The 23245-nt window shown below is 41.8% G+C and overlaps 1 protein-coding gene across 3 annotated transcripts in view; it reads left to right on the top strand.

Moving 5' to 3' along the window:
• Nucleotides 1-23245, top strand: part of PACS1 (phosphofurin acidic cluster sorting protein 1) — a 150164-nt gene that overhangs the window by 89919 nt on the left and 37000 nt on the right. For 2 of the 3 annotated variants that reach the window (XM_086384788.1, XM_086384790.1), the window contains exon 2: nucleotides 20955-21042. In XM_086384788.1, the coding sequence (XP_086240914.1) occupies nucleotides 20955-21042 (88 nt within the window). Of the gene's footprint in view, nucleotides 1-20679; nucleotides 20865-20954; nucleotides 21043-23245 lie in introns of those variants that run through there. The other variant, XM_086384791.1, reaches the window with a different exon arrangement.

Below are 23245 nucleotides of genomic sequence, written 5' to 3'. Positions count from 1 at the left end.
ACTCTGCTTCTCGGCGTTGGACAGTTTCTTAAGCGCTTTCTTCCCTAGGCTCATGCCGGCACGTCCTTTTCCTCCCTCACTGGCAGCTTCTCCGTCCGTCCGTCGGCTTTACTGGACCTTCCTTCTCAGCCAGACTTTCATGCATCAGAATGCCCAGGATTCCATCCTTGGCCTTCTTTTTTCTTTTCTTTTAATCTCATATAGAGCTTGCATTCGTTCTTTTCATTTGTTTATTTGCTATGCTACGGGGCATGCGGGATCCTAGCTCCCCGACAGAGATTCAAGCCCGCTGCAGTGAGTGCTGAACCACTGAACCAGTGGCTCTTAGGCACTGGATCGCCAGGGAAGTCCCCTGGCCTTCTTTCTTATTTGAATTTTCCTCCCAAAGATCTCACCCGTTCCTATTGCTTTGTATGTCTTCTTTATGCCATGACTCCTAAATCCATATCTCTAGTCTAAGCTTTCCGTTGAGCTCAAGACTCACAGCCAGCTGTCTACTTATTGTTTCTACTTGGATATTCAAGCTGTCTCAAACTCTAATAACGTCCTGGCTTTTGTATTCACCCCAAAACTTTCCCCTAACTCCTTCATTTCAGTAAACAGTACCACCACCCATCCACCCAAGCCCAGACAGCTTATAGGGAGCTTACTATGGGCCAGGCACTGTTCTCAGTGCTCATATATATATATATATATATATATATATATGAATCCTGACAACTAGCCCAAGAGTTGGTATTACAATCCACGTTTTGCAGATAAGAAACAGGGGCATAGGAAGATGAAGTGGCTCGCCCAAGGTCGCATAACCAGTGAGTGCTATGCACACAGCTGTGCGTGTCTCCTGGTACACAGGGCAGGAGGAGGGAGAGTGCTGGATCATGGCTTTCGCTCATGTTCGGCTTCATAAGATGATGCCAGATAGTCTCCTGAGTGATGGAACTCCCACTGGCGGCATATGAATTCCTGTCGCCCTGCATCTTCACCCACATTGAATGTTGCCAGTTTTGTGGGTGTAAAATGATATTTTGATTTAATTTCTGATTCATAATGAGGGTGAGCATATTTCTGTGTATTTATTAGCCATTACTGTTTCCTCTTCTGGAAACATGAAACATCTGTTCATGTCTTTTGCCCACGTTTCTATTGATTTGTCAGTCTTTTTCATAGTGAACTACAGGAGTTCTGTATATTCTAGACCTTTTGTCAGAATTATGAGTCTCAAATATTTTCTCCAAGTTCATGATTTGTGTTTTCCCTCCGTGGTATCTCCTGATGAACAGAAATTCCTAATTTTACTATAATTGAATTTCTCGATGTTTTTCGGTGTCTTTTCTGAGAAATCTGTCCTTCAGAGTATGAAAGATACTTTCCCGTATTTCTCTTACAATTTTGCACTTCACATTGAAGTATTTATCCACTTGGAGATTATTTTTATACATGGTGTGAGGTGTGGATCTGATTTTTTTGTTTGTTTCATAGTGTTTTCTTTTCCCAGTTAATGAAATGCTGTCTTTTTCTTCTGTCAAATTTCTGTATAATTGTGAGATTGTTTTTGGGCCTCTGGTCCATTACATTGGTCTATCTCTCTGTTCCTTCACTAATTCTGTACTACCTCAACTAATACTGCTTTACAAATAATTTTTCTTTCTTGGGTATTAATGATATGTAAATTTTATGAAATGGATTGGAAAGTGTTCTCTCTTTTTGATCATCTGGAAGAATGTGTGCAGATGAATATTATCTCTCCCTTGAATAGCTGACAGAATTTGCCTCTAAGAATTATCTGAACCTGGTGTTTTCTTTTTCAGAAGAGTTAAAATCACTGCTCAATGTCTTTAGTGTTTACACAGCCATTCAGCTTTTCTCTAGCTTGGTTAGTCATTTCTGGTATATTTTTTAGGAATCTGCCCTTTTCATCTAAGTTTTCAGCTTTATTTGCATGAAGTGGTTTGCCACATACTCACAAATCTCTGCTTTGTCTGGAGTATGTCCCCTTAAAAAATGGTTCTGGTTTATGAATTTTATTAGTCTATTAAGTCATATATGTTTATTTTCTATTTTATGAAATTTGTTTTATCTTTATCATTTTCTTTCTTTTAGATATTTTTGGTTTGTTTCACTAGTGTTTTGTTCAGTTGGTTGATTTGGGTTGAGTTTTTTGGGGTTTTTTTGTTTTTTTTACCTCTTACTGGCTGCTTAATTCATTAATTTTGGCATTTCTTTTCTAATATAACCGCTTGAGACTATTGTTTCCTCTGAAAAGCAACAATAAGATAAAATTTCCTCTAAGAACCTCTTTAGTAGCAATAACAAAGTTGATATATAATGTTTCAGTTTGTGTTTGGTTCTGAGTATTTCTGATTTCTATTATGATTTCTTTTTTCCTGTATTTCCTTTGTGAAACCCATTTCCTGTTTCCTTTTGAACTGGTTAAATTGATTCATTTTTTTTCTCACAATCCATTTAAACTACCAATTTGAAAGATTTGTTACTGTTGTTGTTCACTTAGTTATGTCTGACTCTTTGTGACCCCATGGACCCTACAGCACGCCAGGCTTCCCTGTCCTTCACTGTCTTCTGGAGTTTCCTCAAACTCATATCCATTGAATTGATGATTCCATCCAACCATCTCATCCTTTGTCACCCCCTTCTCCTCCTGCCCTCAGTCTTTCCCAGCATCAGAGTCTTTTCCAGTGAGTCAGCATCAAGTGGCCAAAGTATTGGAGCTTCAGCTTCAGCATCAGTCCTTCCAACGAATATTTAGGGTTAATTTCCTTTAGGATTGACTGGTTTGATCTTGCTGTCCTAGGGACTCTCAGACTTTCAGTTTTCAGTTTCTTGGTGATTACTCTGAAAATATGAAAGTGTATACTTAGGAGTCTAACGTTAGTTAGTTTCCACTTTCCTCTGAAACAATTCAGGGACCTTAAAAACATGCTCTGACTTCAGGCCGTCCCTCTTACCATGCGTGTTGTATTTACCATGGGTAAATTAAACGTAGTCATTCTTGTCTCATATTAGCAGACTGTTTAAATTATCCACATTTTTACTGTTTTATTTGTTGATCATTTGTTGATCATTTCTTTTTCAATCCTTGACCTTGATCTTCTAGTACCATTTTCTTGTTTTTCTAGTATGTCCTTAAGAAGGTATACTGAGGTTCAAGCCAGCCTCTAAGGTGCCCAGTGATTCACCCTCTCAGGGATTCACACTCCTAGTATCCCTCCCACACTGACCTGTGTAACCATTAGGAGGTCACCGAAATGATGGCACGTGACTTCTGAGGCTGAGTCATAAAATACATGGCACCGTTGCCTGGCTTTTTCTTGGACCTGCTCACTCTGTGAGGAAGCCAGCTGCCATGTCCTGAGGTTGTCAGTCAGCCCTGGGAGAGGAACTGAGGCCACTTGTCACCACCAGCCAGTACTTGTGAACGAGCCACCTGGAAAGAAAGCAGACCCTAGTCAGGAAGATTGCAACCTTGGCCGACATCCCAACTGCAGCCTCCTGAGAGACCTTGAGCTAGGACCACCCAGCTCAGCTGCTTCTGAGTTTCTAACACATAGAAACTGAGATAATAAACATGTGTCATTCAAAGCCATTTGTGTTGTTACATAGCGGTAGATAAAAGTAATATTACATATAGGAGGGTCTTTTGGTAGTAAACTCAGGTTTTGTTATCAGAAAATGTTTTAATTAATTCTCATTCTAAAATGTATTTTATATGTACATATAGTTCTGAATTCAAAGTTGTTTTCTCTTCAGCACATGGAAGATATTTTCAAGTCTCTTCTGAATTCCTTTATTGTGATTAAAAGTCCACTGTCAGAGAAAAGACTTACATTCAGAATATATTACAACTTGTTGTTCAGTTGCCCAGTCGGGTCCAACTCTTTGCAACCCCATAGACTGCAGCATGCCAGGCCTCCCTGTCCCTCACCATCTGCTGAAGTTTGCCCAAGTTTATGGCCATTGCATCACTGATGCCATCCAGCCATCTCATCCTCTGACGCCCTCTTCTCCTTTAGCCGTCAATCTTTCCTAGTATCAGGGTCTTTTTCCAACGAGTCAGCTGTTCTTGTCAGATGACCAAAGTACTGGAGCTTCAGCATCAGTCCTTCCAGTGAGTATTCAGGGTTGATTCCTTTTAGGATTGACTGGTTTGATCTCCTTGCAGTCCAGAGGACTCTTAGAAGTCTCCTGCAGCATCACAGTTCGAAGGCATCGATTCTTTGGTGCTCTGCCTTCTTTACAGTCCAGCTCTCACAACTGTGTGTGACCACTGGAAAGACCATAGCCTTGACTAGACGGACCTTTGTTGGCAAAGCGATGTCTTTGCTTTTCAACACACTGTCTATGCTCGGTTGCTCAGCTGTGTCTGACTGTTTGCGACCCCACGGACTGTAGCCCCCTAGGCTCCTCTGTCCGTGACATTTTCCAGGCAAGAATACTGGAGTGGGTTTCCAGGCTTTCCTGCAGTGATTTTAGAGCTCAAGAAGAGGAAATTTGTCACTGCTTCCACCGTTTTTCCTTCTATTTGCCTTGAAATGATGGGGCTGGATGCCATGATCTTAGTTTTTTAATATTTAGTTTTAAGCCGGCTTTTTCACTTTCCTCCTTCACCTTCATCAAGAGGTTCTTTACTTCCTCTTCACTTTCTGCCATTAGAGTGGTATCATCTGCATATCTGTGGTTGTTGATGTTTCTCCTGCCAAACTTAATAATAAGACAGACAGTCCAATTTTTAAGTGGGCAAAATATCTGAATAGACATTTCACTGAAGATATGGTAAATAAGTACATGAAAAGATACTCATCATTATAAGCAAATTAGTCATTGGGGAAACATAAATTAGTCATTAAGGAAATGCAAATTAAAACCACAATGAGATACCACTTCACACTCTCAAAAATGGCCATTATCAAAAAGGTAGACAGTAATGAATGTTTGTGAGGTTGTTGAGAAAAAGGAGTCTCAGACATTGCTGGTGGGAATGCATAATGGCACAACCACTTGGGGAAATACTTTGGCAGTTTCTTAAGAAGCTGAACATAAGTTTACCATATGACCCAGCAGTTCCAGTGATCATATATACCTAAGAGAATTGGAAACATGGTCCGCACAAAGATACTTCTCTGTCTGATTCTGGCAGCTTTAATCTAGAACTGGGCTTCCCTGGTAGCTCAGCTAGTAAAGAATCTACCTGCAATGCAGGAGACCCCGGTTTGATCCTGGGTCGGGAATATCCCCTGGAGAAGGGATAGGTTATCCACTCCAGTATTCATGGGCTTCCCTGGTGGCTCAGATGGTAAAGAATACTCCTGCAATGTGTGAGACTGGGGTTCGATCCCTGGATTGGGAAGAACCCCTGGAGGAGGGCATGGCAACCCTCTCCAGTATTCTTGTCTGGAGAATCCCCATGGACAGAGGAGCCTGGCAGGCTACCATCCTTGGGGTTGCAGAGTCAGACACACTGAGCGACTAAGCACAGCAATCTAGAGCTGGTTTAATCTAAAACCAGTTATTGTATTCTTTATTCTAAAGTCAGCAACTAAGAGACTTTTCTTATCCTTTTTTATTTTTTGCTTGCCTGGAATTGACACTGCTTGGTGAATTGGGTCTGTGAATAATCAAGTAGTCTGGATAGAAATTCCCACTCAGTTTTCAAGGGCAGAACTCTAGAAAGTATGTTCACTCATTCAACAGTATGTCCAGTGCTACGTGCTAGACACTCTGTTAGGTGCCTGGATTGCTATGGTGAGCTCAAATAGCATTGGCAGTGTCCTCACTGAACCTGGTTATGCTCAGTTGCTTAGTCATGTCTGACTCTGTGCTTCCTCAAGGACTGTATTTCGCCAGGCTCCTTTGTCCATGGGATTTTCTAGGCAAGAATACTGGAGTAGGTAGCCATTCCCTTCTCCAGGGGAATCTTTCCAACCCAGGGATCAAAACCAAGTCTCCTGCGTCTCCTCCACTGGCAGGCAGGTTCTTAACCACTAGTGCCACTGGCCTGGTTGGGAGACGTATTAATTGAAGCTGAAGGACACCAGATATAATCAAAAGATCTCTGTAACCACAGGTAAAGAAGTTGAAGGGAAGCGAGAGTGTCGGTAGGTTGGTTAGGAGGCTGTTGCAGAAGTAGGTTATGGTGTCTTAGACTTGGTTGGCGCTGGTGACAGTGGGAAGAAATGGATTTGAGAACCCTTTGGAGGCATTGTTGACAGCACTTGGTAATGGTTGGGTTGTGACAGCAGGGGAGGGAGAGCTAATGTAGGTCACTCCTGGATTTCTTGTTTGCTTTATAGAATGGACTGTGAATAGTGGAAAGGTGGACGTTTACTGAGCGGAGTTTGGTTTTTGAACATGTTGAGTTTGAGATGCTATTGATACTTCAAAGGAGAACTGCCAGCCGGTAAGCAGTTGAATGTACAGTCCATGGAGTCACAGAGTTGGACACGACTGACTTTCACAAGCTGTTCAATATACAAGTCTCATGATTGGAGGAGATATGTAACTTACAAGTTGTCTCTGTGTAGGTGCTTATGTATAGGTCTTCAGTCCTACGGTAAAATTCTCCATCTTTTCGTCTCTCTTTGCCTACCTTTCTCCTGTCTGTTTTTTTAAAGCCAGATTAATTATTGTTATTTTTAGGTGTTTTTCAGCTGCCACTTAACATCTGGATCATCTCTGGGTCTCTGTCAGTCTGTTTTTTCCCCCCTGTTAGTTTTCAGGGGTGTGGCCCTGTCTTTCACCACATCTAAGTAATGTCAGGCTTTGCATACAAAAGTAATTGTAGGAGCTCCAGGTGATGATACTCTTCTCCAGATGGGATCCCTTTTCCCTCTGCTGGGCTGATGACCTTAATCCAATCAGCAACTGTACTAGATGGAAGTTGAATTTGCAACTCTGCCGAGGCTCAGATTTACTAACTTCTGGTTCTCCCCAGCCCTCCAGGGTTTTCCAGAAACCCTTATGTGTTCTCAGAACCCTTTTCCCTGTAGAGCTCGCATTCTTTATGTAACAAAACTGCTTTTCAGGAGATTTCTGCTTAGCTCTTTACTGCCTCACGCACTCTCAGTATTCAGCAAACGTCCTTGGAGGAAACCTGGCAGTTTTGAAGATTTGAAGCCTCCATTTTGCTGGTGTCTGACACAAAGCCCAGATTTTCTGCCTCCTGCCCATATTCAGAATCTGTAATTTACTGCAAAAGTCAACTCCCTTCTCAAGATTCTCTTCTTGTGGTCTCTCTGGATACTCTCTACTACTTTAAAACAGACCATTCCTGTGTTCCAGCCAGCTTTTCCCATTGTTCTTGGCAGGAGTGCTGATCCGCTACAGTTTCTCCATTTTTCTGTGAAGTGGAAGTCCAGCTTCTCTTCCTGTGAGCTGCTTAAGGGAGGCAAATTTTGTGTATTTTGTTTCACTTGAAAAATCTCTTAAAAATAGTAGTGCGTGCTGGATGCTTAAGAAAAATTTAGTGAGTGAATGCACCCAGACATCTTGGCCCCATTTTTAGCATTTAGATCTGCTTCATCTTCTCCCGGGTCTTGAACCAGAGTGATCTCTAGTTATTCTTATTAAATATTGAGTATTCTACTGAATATTAAGTATAGATATATAAGAATATTTTTTATTTATTTATTTATTTTAATATTTATTTTATTTTTAAACTTTACAATATTGTATTAGTTTTGCCAAATATCGAAATGAATCCGCCACAGGTATACCTGTGTTCCCCATCCTGAACCCTCCTCCCTCCTCACTCCCCATACCCTCCCTCTGGGTCGTCCCAGTGCACCAGCCCCAAGCATCCAGTATGGTGCAATGAACCTGGACTGGCGACTCGTTTCATACATGATATTATACATGTTTCAATGCCATTCTCCCAAATCTCCCTCCCCCTCCCTCTCCCACAGAGTCCATAAGACTGATCTATACATCAGTGTCTCTTTTGCTGTCTCGTACACAGGGTTATTGTTACCATCTTTCTAAATTCCATATATATGCGTTACTATACTGTATTGGTGTTTTTCTTTCTGGCTTACTTCACTCTGTATAATAGGTTCCAGTTTCATCCATACAGATGGCTAACAAACACATGAAAAGATGCTCAACATCACTCATTATCAGAGATATATAAGAATATTTAGAAAAGATATACTATATAAGTCATTTTACAACAAACACCCGAAAACCTCCTACCCGATTTAAGAAAAAGAATCTAATCATTTGGAGTTCCGTGTGTGTTCTTCTTTTGTCTCATCCTTTTCCGTCCCCATCCGAGGTAACCACTACCCTCAGTACAGAATTCTTCCTGTCATTCACTCGAGTATTTGTCTCCCGTAACAGTGTATTGTTTAGAGTTGTGTGTTCTGAGCTTTATGTACATGGAATCATATTAGTTGTGTTCTCTTTTCTTACTGTTGTGTATATCTGTAATTCATTCATTTCCATTGATATGTGTGTAGTATTCCATTGTGTTAGTGTGTGTGCATGTATGTTGATAGATATTTGTGGTGGTAACCAATTTTTTGTTTGATTTTTGTTTGTTTGGATTTTTTTTACGGGGGTAGAAATATTCATGCTAAAGGCATGTCTTCTGGTGGATTATAGCTAGTAATATTTACTACAAATTAAAATAGAAATGTTTATTTATCAATTTATTAAAGTAACAATAATTTTACAATAAAATAGTAAAGTAAAAATTAAAAATTTTCTGAAACAAAACAGATTAATGAAAAATATGGCATTGTTTTACGTTTTTATCACAACTCTTTACTGACTTTATGAAAACTGATTTCTTGCATCTGCTTCTGCATTCAGATTTGTTACAGTATCACACACCAGTGAAGACACTTCCATAGTTAGGTGAGAATGAGAGTGAAATTGGAAACAGCATCTTAGAACTATTTTGAAAATAGTTTGACCTCACATACCTCCCAAAAGGATCTCCTGAGTTCCAGACCATACTTAGAGAACTACTGATCTAGGGTCTGTTTGTAGACTCTACCACAGGGAACGTGCATTCTCCAGCTTTGCTTTGTGAAGCCAACTCTGCCAAAGTAGATGGAACAAGTTGCCCTCCCACCAGCAATGTTTAATTGTTCTGATCACTCTAATCACAGCACTTGATAATTGTCAGATTTATAATTTTTGCTACTCCGGTGACTGAAATAGTATCTCACTGTGGTTTGATTTGCATTTTCCTCATTACTGATTGGTTTGGCCTCTTTTTATGTGTTTATTAGTTATCTGCTTTCTTTTCCTGTTAAGTGAAAAGTGTTAGTCACTCAGTCATGTCTGACTCTGCGACGCCACAGACTGTAGGCTACCAGGGTGCTCTGTCCATGGAATTCTCCAGGCAAAAATACTGGAGTGGGTTGCCTTCCTGTTGAGTGCCTATCTTGTATTTTTCAGCTGTATATCATATTTCATTCTACCTTGTAAAGTGAGATAAAATGTTTTTTGTTAAAACACTCAATACAGAGTCAAATTGACCATTTTCATTACATTTTTTTAAAGTTGAACAGTGATTTTAACATGTGAGGAGATATTTGACATTTCAATATTGTTTAAGCTTCTCCTTGATTTCTTTAAGGAGCTGTTAAGTAGCACTTTGGCAGAGGAGAACATGAGGCTGCTTTGGTTTGGTATAATATTCAGCTTTTAGCGTCTATACTCATTCTAATTGAAGGGAATGTGTTTGGCTTAAAAGAGCTTTCTGTTTTTCATATCTCATCTCTTAGAGCCTGTAAAATGGACATAGTGCATTCAGCTCCAATATTCTGGGATTCTAACTTATTTTGTCTAATTTTTACCCTTTGTTTCAGTTATATGAGTGGGCTTAGGATTATTAATAGTTTGATGGACCTTTTTTTCCCTCATTTAAACCATACTTTTAAACTAAGTGCCCTTTAGTGACTGTAGCCCTCTGATTTTTTTATTGAAGTACAGTTGATGTACAAGCATACAGCATGGTGATTCACAGTTTTTAAAGTTATGCTCCATTTATAGTTGTTGCACAATATTTGTGCAACAAATAAGCTACAAGTTGTGCTTGTAGCTTATTTTATATTTGCTTGTACCTCTTAATCCCCTACCCCTATATTGCCTACTCCTACTGGTAACCACTCATTTGTTCTCTATATCTATGAGTCTGCTGCTTTTTCTGTTATATTCACTAGTTCGTGGTATATTTTCAATTCCACATCTAAATGAAACACATACATTTGTCTTTGGCTTATTTCACGTAGCATATGTAGCATACGTAGCATACGTAGCATACGTAGCATACGTAGCATATGTGGCATACGTGGCATACGTGGCATACGTGGCATACGTGGCATACGTAGCATACGTGGCATACGTAGCATACGTAGCATATCACACTCCCAGTCTCTCCATGTTGTGTTTCTCTGACGATTAATGATGTGGAGCATCTCTTCATGCACCTGTTGTGTAGCCTTCTGATTTCTACTCAGCCTGTTTCTTTTACAACAAATTGTTTATTTTTTAACTTAAGAATTTTCAAAACTAGAAAAAATAAAATGGTGATCTCCTACATAGGTGCCTATCACCTACGTTTAATAATTATCACTATTAAAAAATCTCAAAATGGGAATATATTTTTTGGTAAGAAAAATAAATGTTTTTAATGTAAACAGTACCAAAAATTTGAAAACAATAAGAATAAGGTGGAATTCCACTTCCCAGCACTGACCGCGGTAAAAATTTGTTGAAATGGTTTTCCGTTTGTATGAAAACTGAATGTTAGGAATGTTAACAAAAATGGAAATTACTATAATTATTATATTTTCTCAATTTAATATGTATAGATCTACATCATTCCTTCTAGAAACTATAGATTGCTTCTTATATAAATATTTATTAATCAGTTCCCTATATGCACTGCTCTGTCTTCTTACATAAATTTCTAAAAGTTGGATTTTACTTTCCAAAGGTATTAGTTCAATTCAGTCACTGAGTTGTGTCTGCCTCCTTGCGACCCCATGAACTGCAGCATGCCAGGCTTCCCTGTCCATCACCAACTCCTAGAGCTTATTCAAACTCATGTCCATCGAGTCGGTGATCCCATCCAACCATCTCATTCTCTACCTTCTTCTTCTTCTCCTGCCTTCAATCTTTCCTAACATCAGGGTCTTTTCCTATGAATCAGTTCTTCACATCAGGTAACCAAAATATTGGAGTTTCAGCTTTAACATCAGTCCTTCCAATGCAGCATGTTCAGGTCTGATTTCCTTTAGAATGGACTGGTTTGATCTCCTTGCAGTCCAAGGGACTCTCAAGAGTCTTCTCCAACACCACAGTTCAAAAACATCAATTCTTCGGTGCTCAGCTTTCATTATAGTCCAACCCTCACATCCATACATGACTACTGGAGAAACTGTAGCTTTGACTCAACTGACCTTTGTTGGCAAAATAATGTCTCTGCTTTTTAATATCCTGTCTAGGTTGCTTATAGCTTTTCTTCCAAGGAGCAAGCCTCTTTTAATATCATGGCTGCAGTCACCATCTGCAGTGATTTTGGAGCCCAAGAGAATAAAATGTGTCACTGTTTCCACTGTTTCCCCATCTATTTGCCATGAAGTGATGGGACCAGATGCCATGATCTTAGTTTTCTGAATGTTCAGTTTTAAGCCAACTTTTTCACTCTCCTTTTTTACCTTCATCAAGAGGCTCTTTAGTTCTTTGCTTTCTGCCATAAGGGTGGTGTCATCTACATATCTGAGGTTATTGATATTTCTCCCAGCAATCTTGATTCCAGCTTGTGCTTCATCCAACCCAGCATTTCTCATGATGTATTCTGCATATAAGTTAAATAAGCAGGGTGACAATGTACAGCCTTGACATACTCCTTTCCTGATTTGGAACCAGTCTGTTGTTCCATGTCCAGTTCTAACTGTTGCTTCCTGACCTACATACAGATTTCTCAGGAGGCAGATCAGGTGGTCTGGTATTCCCATCTCTTTCAGAATTTTCCACAGTTTGTTGTGATCCACACAGTCAAAGGCTTTGGTATAGTCAATAAAGCAGAAGTAGATGCTTTTCTGGAACTCTCTTGCTTTTTCAATGATCCATCAGATGTTGGCAATTTGATCTCTGGTTCTTCAGCCTTTTCTAAATCCAGCTTGAACATCTGGAAGTTCATGGTTCATGTACTGTTGAAGCCTGGCTTGGAGAATTTTGAGCATTACTTTACAAGCATGTGAGATGAGTGCGATTGTGCGGTAGTTTGAGCATTCTTTGGCATTGCCTTTCTTTGGGATTAGAATGAAAACTGACCTTTTCCAGTCCTGTGGTCACTGCTGAGTTTTCCAAATTTGCTGGCATATTGAGTGCAACACTTTCACGGCATCATCTTTTAGGATTTAAAAGCGCTCAACTGGAATTCCATCACCTCCACTAGCTTTGTTTGTAGTGATGCTTCCTACGGCCCACTTGACTTCACATTCCAGGATGTCTGGCTCTAGGTGAGTGATCACACCATTGTGGTATCTGGGTCATGAAGATCTTTTTTGTACAGTTGTTCTGAAAGGTATACATATTAAAAATGTAATGCTTATTGTGAAACTGCTCTCTAAAAGTGAAAATCACTAGTGGTTTTCACTCAGTACGTTAGAGTGCCTTTTCCCTGTATTTCCCAACCCTGGGTCTTGTCACTTTTTCTCATTCTTTCAGTATGGTTGGTATTTTTATTTGTCTGATTAATAGTAAAATTAAATAACCTGTTTATGTTTTTTTCACCACTCCTTCTTCTTTGAATTGCCTATTAATGTTCTCTGCCAATTTTTACTTTGAAATTTTTTTCTATTGATTTGTAATAATTCTTTGCATATTAAACTTTTGACATTTTATCATATCATAAATACTTTTCATTTTAGTTGTTAAAATCTTTAAATCTCTTTGGATACTTCTAAATTTCTGTTTTATTATTTACTTTATGGAAGTTTTTGATTTTGTATGTGGCAGTCAGTTCCTCTGTGGGTTCTGATTTGGTGAGATGCTTAGAAAGCCCTTCCCCACCAGAAGATTATTTTTTTAAATTGTCCGTATTTTCTTTTGATACTTTTATGGCTTTCTTTTTTCTATTTAAATCTTTAATCCATCTGAAATTTACTTGAATAAGGAATGAGATGGAGATTCATCATTGTTTTTGTTCAAATAGCTAGCCAGTTTTCTAATGCTGTTTATTAATTTATCTATTTCTTACATACAGTAAATTCTTATTTATACTTGGCCTAATTGTTTTAGTGTTTATTTATCTATTTACTTATTTATTTGATCTTAGTTGGAGTGTACAGGCTGAGTAGTTGCAGTGCTCAGGCTTAGTTGCTGCACAGCCTGTGAAATGAAGATCCCCAACCGGAAATTGAACCTGTGTCGCCTGCATTGTAAGGCGGGTTCATAGCCACTGGGCCACAAGGGGCGGTTCCCTATACTCAGCCTGATTTTGGACTCTGTTCCCTTCCACTGATCTCTTTGTTTATTCTTTTCCCAACAACAAGGTATTTTCATTATCTCAGCTTTAGAATACATATTAATATCCTGTTGGGTGACACCCTCTTCTTTATTCTTTTTTCCCTAGAAGAAAATTTTAAAACCTACAGAAAAGTAGAAGAGTTTAGTGCAGCTCCATATATATTAATTTCCTGCATTAAGCAATTATTAAAATTCAGTCCCATTTTTTTTCTGAAGCACTTTGAAGTTAATTGGGAAGCCATTTCCTACTTGAATGCAGCAGGCATCTCTACTTACTTTCCAATTATACTTAACTATTGGTTAGTGTTTGCATTAAGGAAACTTTTGATTTTCGTGTATTTATTTTAATATTTTCTTAATGACTCCACTAGCTTTTTGGTTCATTCTCTTGAGTTCTAGAACACAGTCACACATCTGCAAATGGGATAGCTTTGTCTCCTCCTTTCAGCTTTTTATATCATTTTTTTCTGATTACTTCACCCAACTTTTCAGGCCAGTTTTATATAAACAGCAGAGATAGGCCCATATATTGTTCCTGGCTCTGGTCTCAACTTCAGTCCTGATGCTAACTATATGAAAAGTATATATATTTAAAGTTTATGTTAAGGAAGTGTCTTTTTAGGAAGTGTTTTTCTATTGTTCTTTTTCCAAGGGTCTTTTAAAAATTAGGAATCCGTGTTAAATTTTGCCAAATCCCTTTTTAGCATCTAATAAAATAATTGTATTTTTTCTTTTGAGCTTACTAATGTGATAACATGTATTAATAAGTCCCTAATACTCAGCCATGCTTCTTTGGGAGCCTTCCATGGAAGGTGTATTTTTATTTTCGTGTATTTTATTGGTTCTTGCCCCTGTTATTTTTGGCTGCACCCTGGAGGGTTTTGTTTGTTTTTGTTCTTCCCACACATGCCCTCTGCCTCTCTCACTGAAACAACGTGGATTGAGGGGCTGTCACAGTGAGGGGCTGTAATATAAGTGACTGGGTGTTGTCCGATGCTGATGGCACGCACCCTTTTTGAGCGCTTCTGATGTGCCAGGCTCTGTGCTAGGTGCTTTCCACATTTGTTAGTCCACACAGCAATTCTGGTTTATAGACGTCTCTTCTATATTACTAAGGAGCTGCAGACTTGAGAATTTTTTTTTTTGAGGGACAATTGATCTTTTCCAAAAAGTATTTATATATTTATTTGGCTGCACCAAGTTTTAGTTGCGGATATTGGATCTTAATTGTGGCACGTGGGGTCTTTTAGTTGTGGCATGCATGATCCAGTTCCCTGACCAGGGATCGAACCCTGGGTACCCTGTATTGGGAGCACAGAGTCTTAGCACCTGGACCACTGGGGAAGTCCTAGACCTGAGAATTCTCAAGTCTGACTTTAATAGAAAAGCCCCTCCTCCCCACCTCACCCTGCATCCGAGGCCTGTTTTCCCATCCAAAGAGTCCCATCAAGGACTTTGTAGAAAGAGGGGAAAACAATGTAAATCTTGTTGGCTTGTGCAAGTGATTGGCATTGATACACTAAAGATATGCTGAGTAGCTGAAAATTAGGGGTCTACTCATAACCCTACGGTCCTCTGCTCCCCAGAGTCACATCCGATAGCCTGGAGCACCTTCCTGGATTCTGTTTCTTCTTTGGGTCTAAGTTTTCCTCATCCTCTGGTGTTTCTCCATTTGAACAGTGTTTCGTGCCATGTGATTTCTTGTGAGACAGACAGAGACGGGAAATCTTTTCTTCTCTCATCCGTTCATGGTAAAATCTCCTCTCCTCAATATCTCCTTCAGCCCATCTCTTCCACACTGTGCCTTTCAGGGTGATGATTCAGTTGCTTTACTCTTTAAAAACCTGCTTTAGGGTTGCTCATTTTATCTTTAATTGTTTTTTAAAGATTTGTTGGGGTATGTGTTTATTTTGGCCGTGCTGGGTCTTCATTGCTGTGCCCAGGCTTTTCTTTAGTTGCGGTGAGTGGGGGCTGCTCTCTGGTTGGGGCGCGCGAGCTTCTCCCCGCCATGGCTTCTCGTGTTGCAGGGCACGGGCTCTAGGGCACATGGGCTTCAGTAGCCGCAGCTCGTGGGTTCTAGAGCACAGACTCAGTAGCTGTGGTGCCCGGGCTTAGTTGCCCCAAGGCGTGTGAGATCTTAGTTCCTGAAGCAAGGATCGAACCGTGTCCCTGCATTAGCAGGCAGATTCTTAACCACTCGACCACCTGGAAAGCCCTAAGGTTACTCATTTTAAAATAATAACGCCTTCATTGCTGTGCACAGACTTTTCTCTAGTTGCGGTACCTTAGTTTCGCAGTCAAAATTATGCTATTTCATGTAAAATAATGAGTTCAGTATCTACATAGTCAAGTAACCTCAAAAGCCATAGAAAACACTCCTCAGAAATTTGCCTTTTGTGTTCTGGTTATTGAGGCTCACGCAGACTTCCGCAGGTGCCATGTTAACATGGAGACAGTTTTAGAAATGGAAAGTTAGTCCCACAGAGGAAAAGCTTTCCCGTAATTTTTTTCTACCGGTGTGCTCTTTATCCTGATAAATGCAGGTTGGAGGGGATAGGCAGAGCTTGCTCTTCTCATCTAGGATTAAAGATCTGCAGGGGGCAGAAGCAAGGCTTGCTCGTGTGACACAGCCATTTCTTGGGACACAAGAGTAATCCAGGCCACTTGGCGTCTGGTCCAGCATTTATCTGCTCTGGTCCCACAAGGACCGTCCGTTTGATTCAGAGACAGGCTTTTCAGTGTTATGTTTCATCCAGATCTTTATTTCTCCTTTCTTCTCCCTTTTTCTGTCCAAAATATGGCCACTGCACTGTTCGCTGATAGCCTGTCAGGAAGGAGATGGGGGCTGAGATGGAGTATGAGACTGTTTCTCTCCTGCTGAGCCCGTCCAGTTCTAGTTTGCTTGGGAATAAGTTTGAAACAGCTGTTAAATGCAGACTGGGGATCATTTGTAGATATCACTTAAGGCTGTTTCTGTTTTATCTTACAGCAGAGCACAAACTAGAATAATTTAGAAGGTTTTTAAAGATTCTTAATATATTTTTGTTCCCTTTGCTACCTAGTTGTCAAGCTTTGTTCTTTCTTCTTGCAGATTTAGTCCAATAGGATCTAAAAGAAAGCAGTTTCTGGAGAGAATTTACTTGGGCTTAGATAACATATCCCTAGGAAACCGCCGCTCAGTTACTCATGATCTCCTTTTGTGTCATTTAGCACTTGTATTATGTAGGCACTGTTACATTTGTTGGCGAACTGTTGGGTATACTTACTCCCCATCCTCTCAAGAACTGCTCAAAAGCAGAGGTTATGCCATCAGTGTTGCTCTGACTTCATCTTCTGTGCATATTTCCTAATATTCTCATCTAAACCCCTGTGGGCTCCCACTGCTCCCAGGCTCCAGGCATCTGCCACCTGTAGTCTGCACTTCTGTCGTCGCTTCCTCTCTCTCAACCTCTTCCCCTCTTCATTTTCTTCCTTTCATTCTGCCCTAGTAGAACAGCTAGAAGAAGCCTATTAAAATGTAAAACATGTCTCTCTCACCTAAAGCCTTTCTTACAGAGTAGGAGCCAGATCTTTACTGCTGTAGAAATGGATGAAAGCAGGCATATGATCGAGGAAGGACTTGCTGCATAAGACGTATCCAACCAATAAAACGTAGGTTAACAGAAAACCCTACCATCAGCCTCTGACTCAGTCTTGTATTTGTTGAGACACCTTCAGTCAGAATGTCTTGCCAGGCTCAGTCATCCTCAGAACTGTCTGGGGCTGTTTCAGTCAGTATTGTATGAGTGTGGATTTAAGGAGAAATGTGTCTTATAAATCAGAGTTTTTCTGTTAAGTTATATGTTGAAAGTATTTACTTGTAATTAAAATAATTTCTTCTGATTGTCAGATAAGTGCCTTGTACTGGTTTTAATTGACTTCTGGACGAAGATAAACTTAAGTTTGTGTCTTGGCTCAACCACGTTCTTGTGTGACCTTGGGCAAGTTTCTTAATCCTTCTCAACATCCTTGTCTGTACGATGGGTATAGTACCCACATCTTAGAATTATTGTAAGACTTACATGAGAATGGGGGTTTTCCAGGTGGCTCACTGGTAAAGAATCTGCCTGCCAATGCAGGAGATGGAGGAGACATGGGTGTAATTCCCTAAGTGGGGAAGATCTGGAGGAGGAAATGGCAACCCACTCCAGTACTCTTGCTGGGGGAAATCCTGTGGACAGAGGAGCCTGGCAGGCTACAGTCCATGGGGTCACAAAAGAGTTGGACACGACTGACTGAGCAGGCACACGTGCAGATGCTTAATGAGTTACAGACATTTTCCCTAGGCTTTGAAGAACTGGAATATATTTATGTCCCCACATCCCCTTGAGTGATACCATTAAAAGCAAACAGCTAAAAGACCTATTGAACTCACTGCCAGTAGTATGGAAATCATATGTGGTGTGTCTGGTTTCTGAGCAAACACTAAACACATCCAGTCTTGCTATTAATCAATGTTCTGTTACCTAAGGGACTGAATCATCCTTGGCTTTCATGTTAACATCAGGTGCTGTGGCATACAGGTTTGTTTATTGATTCACCAACTATTTATTGGTCTGTAGTGTGTTTTTCCTTCCTAAAAAGGATCCCACCATATTACCTGCAATATTTTATATATTGTGTGAAAGGAGAGATGGGCCGGAGTCTTACGAGGCATAAAATTGCTGAGGACAAGGAGTGTCGTTGTCTTCCCTGCCAGGCTGTCTTTGCGAGGCTGTGGACCACATCCTCCCAACTCCCACCACTGCAGTGCCTGGTGTTGAGGAGATGCTCACTCACGTGTGGAACGTGTGAGAGAGTGAGGATGGCAAGCAGAGGCAGAAACACACACGTTCCCAGTTTAGCCCTGCGACTCTTCTTGCAGTGAGTTCATTTAGCACCAGCGCATCCGTGTTTAGGTGCTTTGAAAGTGAAAGTGTTAGTCACTCAGTCGTGTCTGACTTTGCGACCCCATGGACTGTAGCCTGCTAGGCTCCTCTGTCCATGGAATTCTCCAAGCAAGAATACTGGAGCGGGTTGCCATTCCCTTCTCCAGGATATCTCGCTGACCCACGGATGGAACCTGGGTCTCCTGCATTGGCAGGTGGATTCTTTACCATCTGAGCCACCAGGGAAGCCCCTGCTTTGAAACAAACAAAAACATAACTTCTCAGAAGCATTCGTAATTAGCAGCCTTAGACGAGGAACAAAATTGGGAATATCCAGTCTCTTCTATTTTGTTCATCCTTTCTTCTTCCTTTCCCTTTTCCTTCCCTTTCCTTGTTGTGTTCCCTTTCCTTTCCAGCAAGGCTTGGAAATCAGCTAAACAGTGCAGTTAGTTACATTTCTTAATCGTCAACTATGTGAAGTATAATAATCCCTTGGGTGTTGGCAGACTCAGAGTTCCTTTGGACCGGCATATTTCTAGTCTAAAGCGGAAGGAGAAACAAATGATGCTGTGGGTCGTCTTTGATGGGGCAGGGGGCGGACGGCAAGCGTGAACCTGCAGAGATTCCTGCTTAACAAACCTGAGTGTGTTTCAGGAGCACAACTGCAGGAGCTCCAGCCGGTGACGGAGCAGGCCGTGTCAGGGAGGGCTCAGGGACGAGTGTATTAGCACCAACAGCTGCTGTAACAAATGACCGCGGACATAGTGTCTTAGAACAAAACCCGCATTTATTTTCATGATTCTGGAGATCAAAAGTCCAAAATGGGTTTCACCGGGCCAAATTCAAGGTGGTGGCATGGCTGCATTTCTTCTGGAGGCTCCAGGGAGCATCGGTTTTCTTGCTTTTCCAGCATCTAGAGGCCACCTACATTCCATGGCCCCGACCCCAGGGGTGCTTCCATCTTCAGAGCCAAACACACATCACTCTGACTTCTGCTTCTGGGGTCACATCTCGTTCTTTGACTTCGGCCTTCCTGCCTCCCCCTTAGAAAGACTTGTAAGACTAATGACCCATCCAGACAATTGAGGATCACCTCCCCACCTCAGCATCCTTAACACCATCTTCGGAGTCCCTTTTGCCATGAAAAAGGTTTCCAGGTTCTGAGGATTAGGGGATATTATTGCTTACCACGAGGAGACTGGAGTTTAGAATACAGCTCTGTCACTTACTGGCTGTGGGCATTTAGCTGAGTCATGACTGTTTAGAATCTGTTTCCTCTTCTATGGGTACAGCAATGAACCGTCCCCACCCACCCACCCCACCCCCTTCACACACACTCACAGATGGAGTCATGTTTTTGAAGTCTGGATGAAGTAATATGTATGAAAAGACCTGATGGACTTTCTTTTAGTTGATTTTGATTGTGACTCAAAGCAGAAGGAAAGAAAGAGATTTATTTGCTCCCTTCAGAAGTTATCAGATCTTATTGAGGCAAGGGTGAATTGAGTTCTGTTGATCTCAATTTGTTCCCCCTTTTTTTTCATGAATCTCTTCAACACATATTCTTGTTTACCTGGTTTTCCCTAGAGGCCCTGTTAGGAAGTTGTTAAACTTCATTAACAAATATTTGCCGAGTGGCCGTCCTGTGCCCTGCCCTTTGGTAGAAGGCCCAGAGGTGAGCGAGTGTGGGCCTCAGAGGAACAGAGGTGATTTCAGGGCTACTGGAGCTTAGAGCGTGAGGAGGGAGCACAAAGATGAGACGGACTGGAAGGCAGGGGGATATGAGCGCAGGACCGCGTCGGGGGCCCGAGGACCTGACTCGGGTCAGCAGCATCTGTGTGCTTCTCAGTCCCGCAGAGACGAGGGCAAAAGGACACGAACCACTCAGCCCAGGAGCCGAGAGCAGCATCTGAGGTTTCCCTCACGGCTCCCCCTAGAAGTCCAGAGTCGTCCTGCCTTGGAGGCCAAAGTTGAGTCAGACTAGAGATTCTGAGAATCCAGAATGAGGGACAGCCCTGTTGCTTTTAATTAAGGGGCATGTCCTCATCATGGCCCTGAAGAGTTTCTGCATGTTTGATGCAAGTTTGGCGGAAATCAAACCTGTGGTCTTTGAAAGCGTTTCCTGCCAAAAGGCTTCTGTTCTGTTTGTGCGGATCATCTCCTTGTTGATACAGATTTGCGTCTGTGTGTGTCGCAGGTGATTAGACCGAAAGGTGGGGGAGGAGCTGGGCAAGCAAAGTAAACATTGATGCCCCCAGCCCCTCCCACCGAAACTGCTCCTACGTATTAGAAGTGAAAAGGCATGATGGTATTTGCTGGAGATAAAGGGACATCCACAGAAGTTCATAGAATAATATACCTTTTGACACTGAGCAAGTACAAAGGTTAAATAAGAAGAGTACTCTTTTACTGATGACGGACGCAGTAAACAGCGTTCTAACTTTCTTCCTCTAGGTAAAGCAGCATTTCCGCAACAGAAGGTGTATCTCTTTTCTCATAAGTTCCTTACCTTTGACTGGACCTTCTTTCTCTAAATTTTTCTAGGCTGTTCAGCTTGACCCTGAAGAAACTCGTCATGCTAAAAGAAATGGACAAAGATCTTAACTCGGTGGTCATCGCTGTGAAGCTGCAGGTGAGTTGAGCAGGATTGTTTGCTCAGGGCCCACGGAAGCTGGATAACCTTGTGCCCATGTCAGGGCTTCAGAGATGCTGGTAGGAGACCAGCATCCTTTGCTGAGTCCGTCACTTAGCAAAGAAGATGCAACTGTGGGAAGGCGGTCCGGCTCACATAGTACTGAATCTCAGTTCTGCCCCTTAGTTAAAGCACTCAGTTTCTTTGTCTGAAGGATAAAAGTGGCTCTCCCTGCCCTGCCTATTAACAGGATTAGCATGAAGATCAAGAAATTCAGAAATTACTAGAATGGCAAGTGTAGGTTTCGGTCTTATTCCTGGGATTTCTGGGTATAAGCAGATATATGGGTTGGGGAGACAGCTTTGGCGGTTTTCCACAGGGTGAAAGATATTTATAGGTTATTATTTCAGGCTTGACAGTTTAAAATTTACTGGGATATTTCGTCTTCTGAGAAATCCCCACATTTAATTCCTTGAACTCACTCAGTATCTCCAAGGGACCCAAAATATTTCACCAAGATTCATATTCTAAGCATTCTGGAATTTCAGTTTCAGGAGAAACCGAGCTCCAGAAAGGTCAAGGGGTCTGTTTTGCCAGGTGATTTCCAAGTGGCAGAAGTAGAAAGCAGAGAGTCATCACATGCGTGGTCGTTAAACTGCAACAAAGGACCTTACTTAACCGAAGCCTTTTTAATGACGGTCCCTCTACCTTACTGAGAGTCTGAAGAGCCTCTGGATCCATGAGATGATGGAGTTCTCCAGCTTAGGAACAGTGTACTTGTGGTTCATGGAGTTCTGTTTCTTGGAGAAACAGTGAGCTGCATGGCCACTCCCTGCTAACCAGGATGTTGGTTACTGGCTCACCTGTTATGCAGCAGTTTTTTGGCTTCATTAAAACCCACGTCTGTAGCATTTTCATAGTACGTGAAGCATACACTGAAGTCCTCAGTTCTCCTTCTGAGATAAATACATTATATTAGTTTAGTCCTCGAAACCTGAAACATTTTGGGACTCCCTGGTGGTCCAGTGTAGCACTAAGACTGCACTCCCAGTGCAGGAGGCACAGGTCAAGGGAGCTGGATCCCACCTGCCACAACCAAAGTCCCACACGCCCCCGCTGAAGAGCCCCAGTGCGGCACCCAAGACCTGGTGCAGTTACATGAAACACACATTAAAAAACACTTGAAACATTTTAATTACTCCTTGTGATTTCTGTGTGTCGCTTACATTGAAACTCCCTGTTCATCTCCGTGCATAGTGATTTTAGTCACTAGGTCTTATCTGACTCTTGCAACCTCATGAGCTGTAGCCCGCCAGGCTCCTGTGTCCATGGAATTCTCCAGGCAAGAATACTGGAGTGCATTGCCATTTCCTTCTCCAGGGGATCTTCCCAATGCAGGAATTGAACCCGGGTCTATTGCATTGCATGGAGGAGCCTGGTAGGCTGCAGTCCATGGAGTCGCTAAGAGTCAGACACGACTGAGCGACTTCACTTTCACTCACTTTTGTGCATTGGAGAAGGAAATGGCAACGCACTCCAGGGTTCTTGCCTGGAGAATCCCAAGGATGGGGGAGCCTGGTGGGCTGCCATCTGTGGGGTTGCACCAAGTCGAACATGACTGAAGTGACTTAGCAGCAGCGGCAGCAGCTATTGCATTGTAGGCAGATTCTTTAATCTAATGTGGTGGCTCAGAGGTTAAAGCGTCTGCCTGCAATGCAGGAGACCTGGGTTCGATCCCTGGGTCGGGAAGATCCCCTGGGGAAGGAAATGGCAACCCACTCCAGTATTCTTGCCTGGAGAATCCCATGGACGGAGGAGCCTGGTGGGCTACAGTCCACGGGGTCACAAAGAGTTGGACACGACTGAGTGACTTCACTTTCACTTTTCAGATTCTTTACCATCTGAGGCACCAGGGAAGCCCTTTAGTCACTAAGTCGTGTCCAACTCTTGCAACCCCATGAACTCTAGCCCGCCAGGCTCCTCTGTCCATACGGTTTCCCAGGCAAGAATACTGGAGTGAGTTGCCATTTCCTTCTCCAGGGGATCTTCCCAGACCCAGGGATTTTTAACCCAGGTCTCCTGCATTGGCTGGTGGATTCCCTACCACCTAAGCCACCAGGGATAATTCCTCCCAATTCTGTGAGATGTTTCCAGACACCATGAATTGAAAAAGCAAGTGAGGGGCCGTGATGGGCGAGTGGAA

The sequence above is a fragment of the Bos grunniens genome, chromosome 29 (genome assembly GCF_055505025.1).
Source record: "Bos grunniens cultivar Pamir isolate PY7600 chromosome 29, Bosgru_T2T1.0, whole genome shotgun sequence".
In the NCBI taxonomy this organism is placed as follows: Eukaryota; Metazoa; Chordata; class Mammalia; order Artiodactyla; family Bovidae; genus Bos; species Bos grunniens.
The sequence above is the reverse complement of the archived record's forward strand: the minus strand, read 5'-3'. Positions and strand labels throughout refer to the sequence as shown.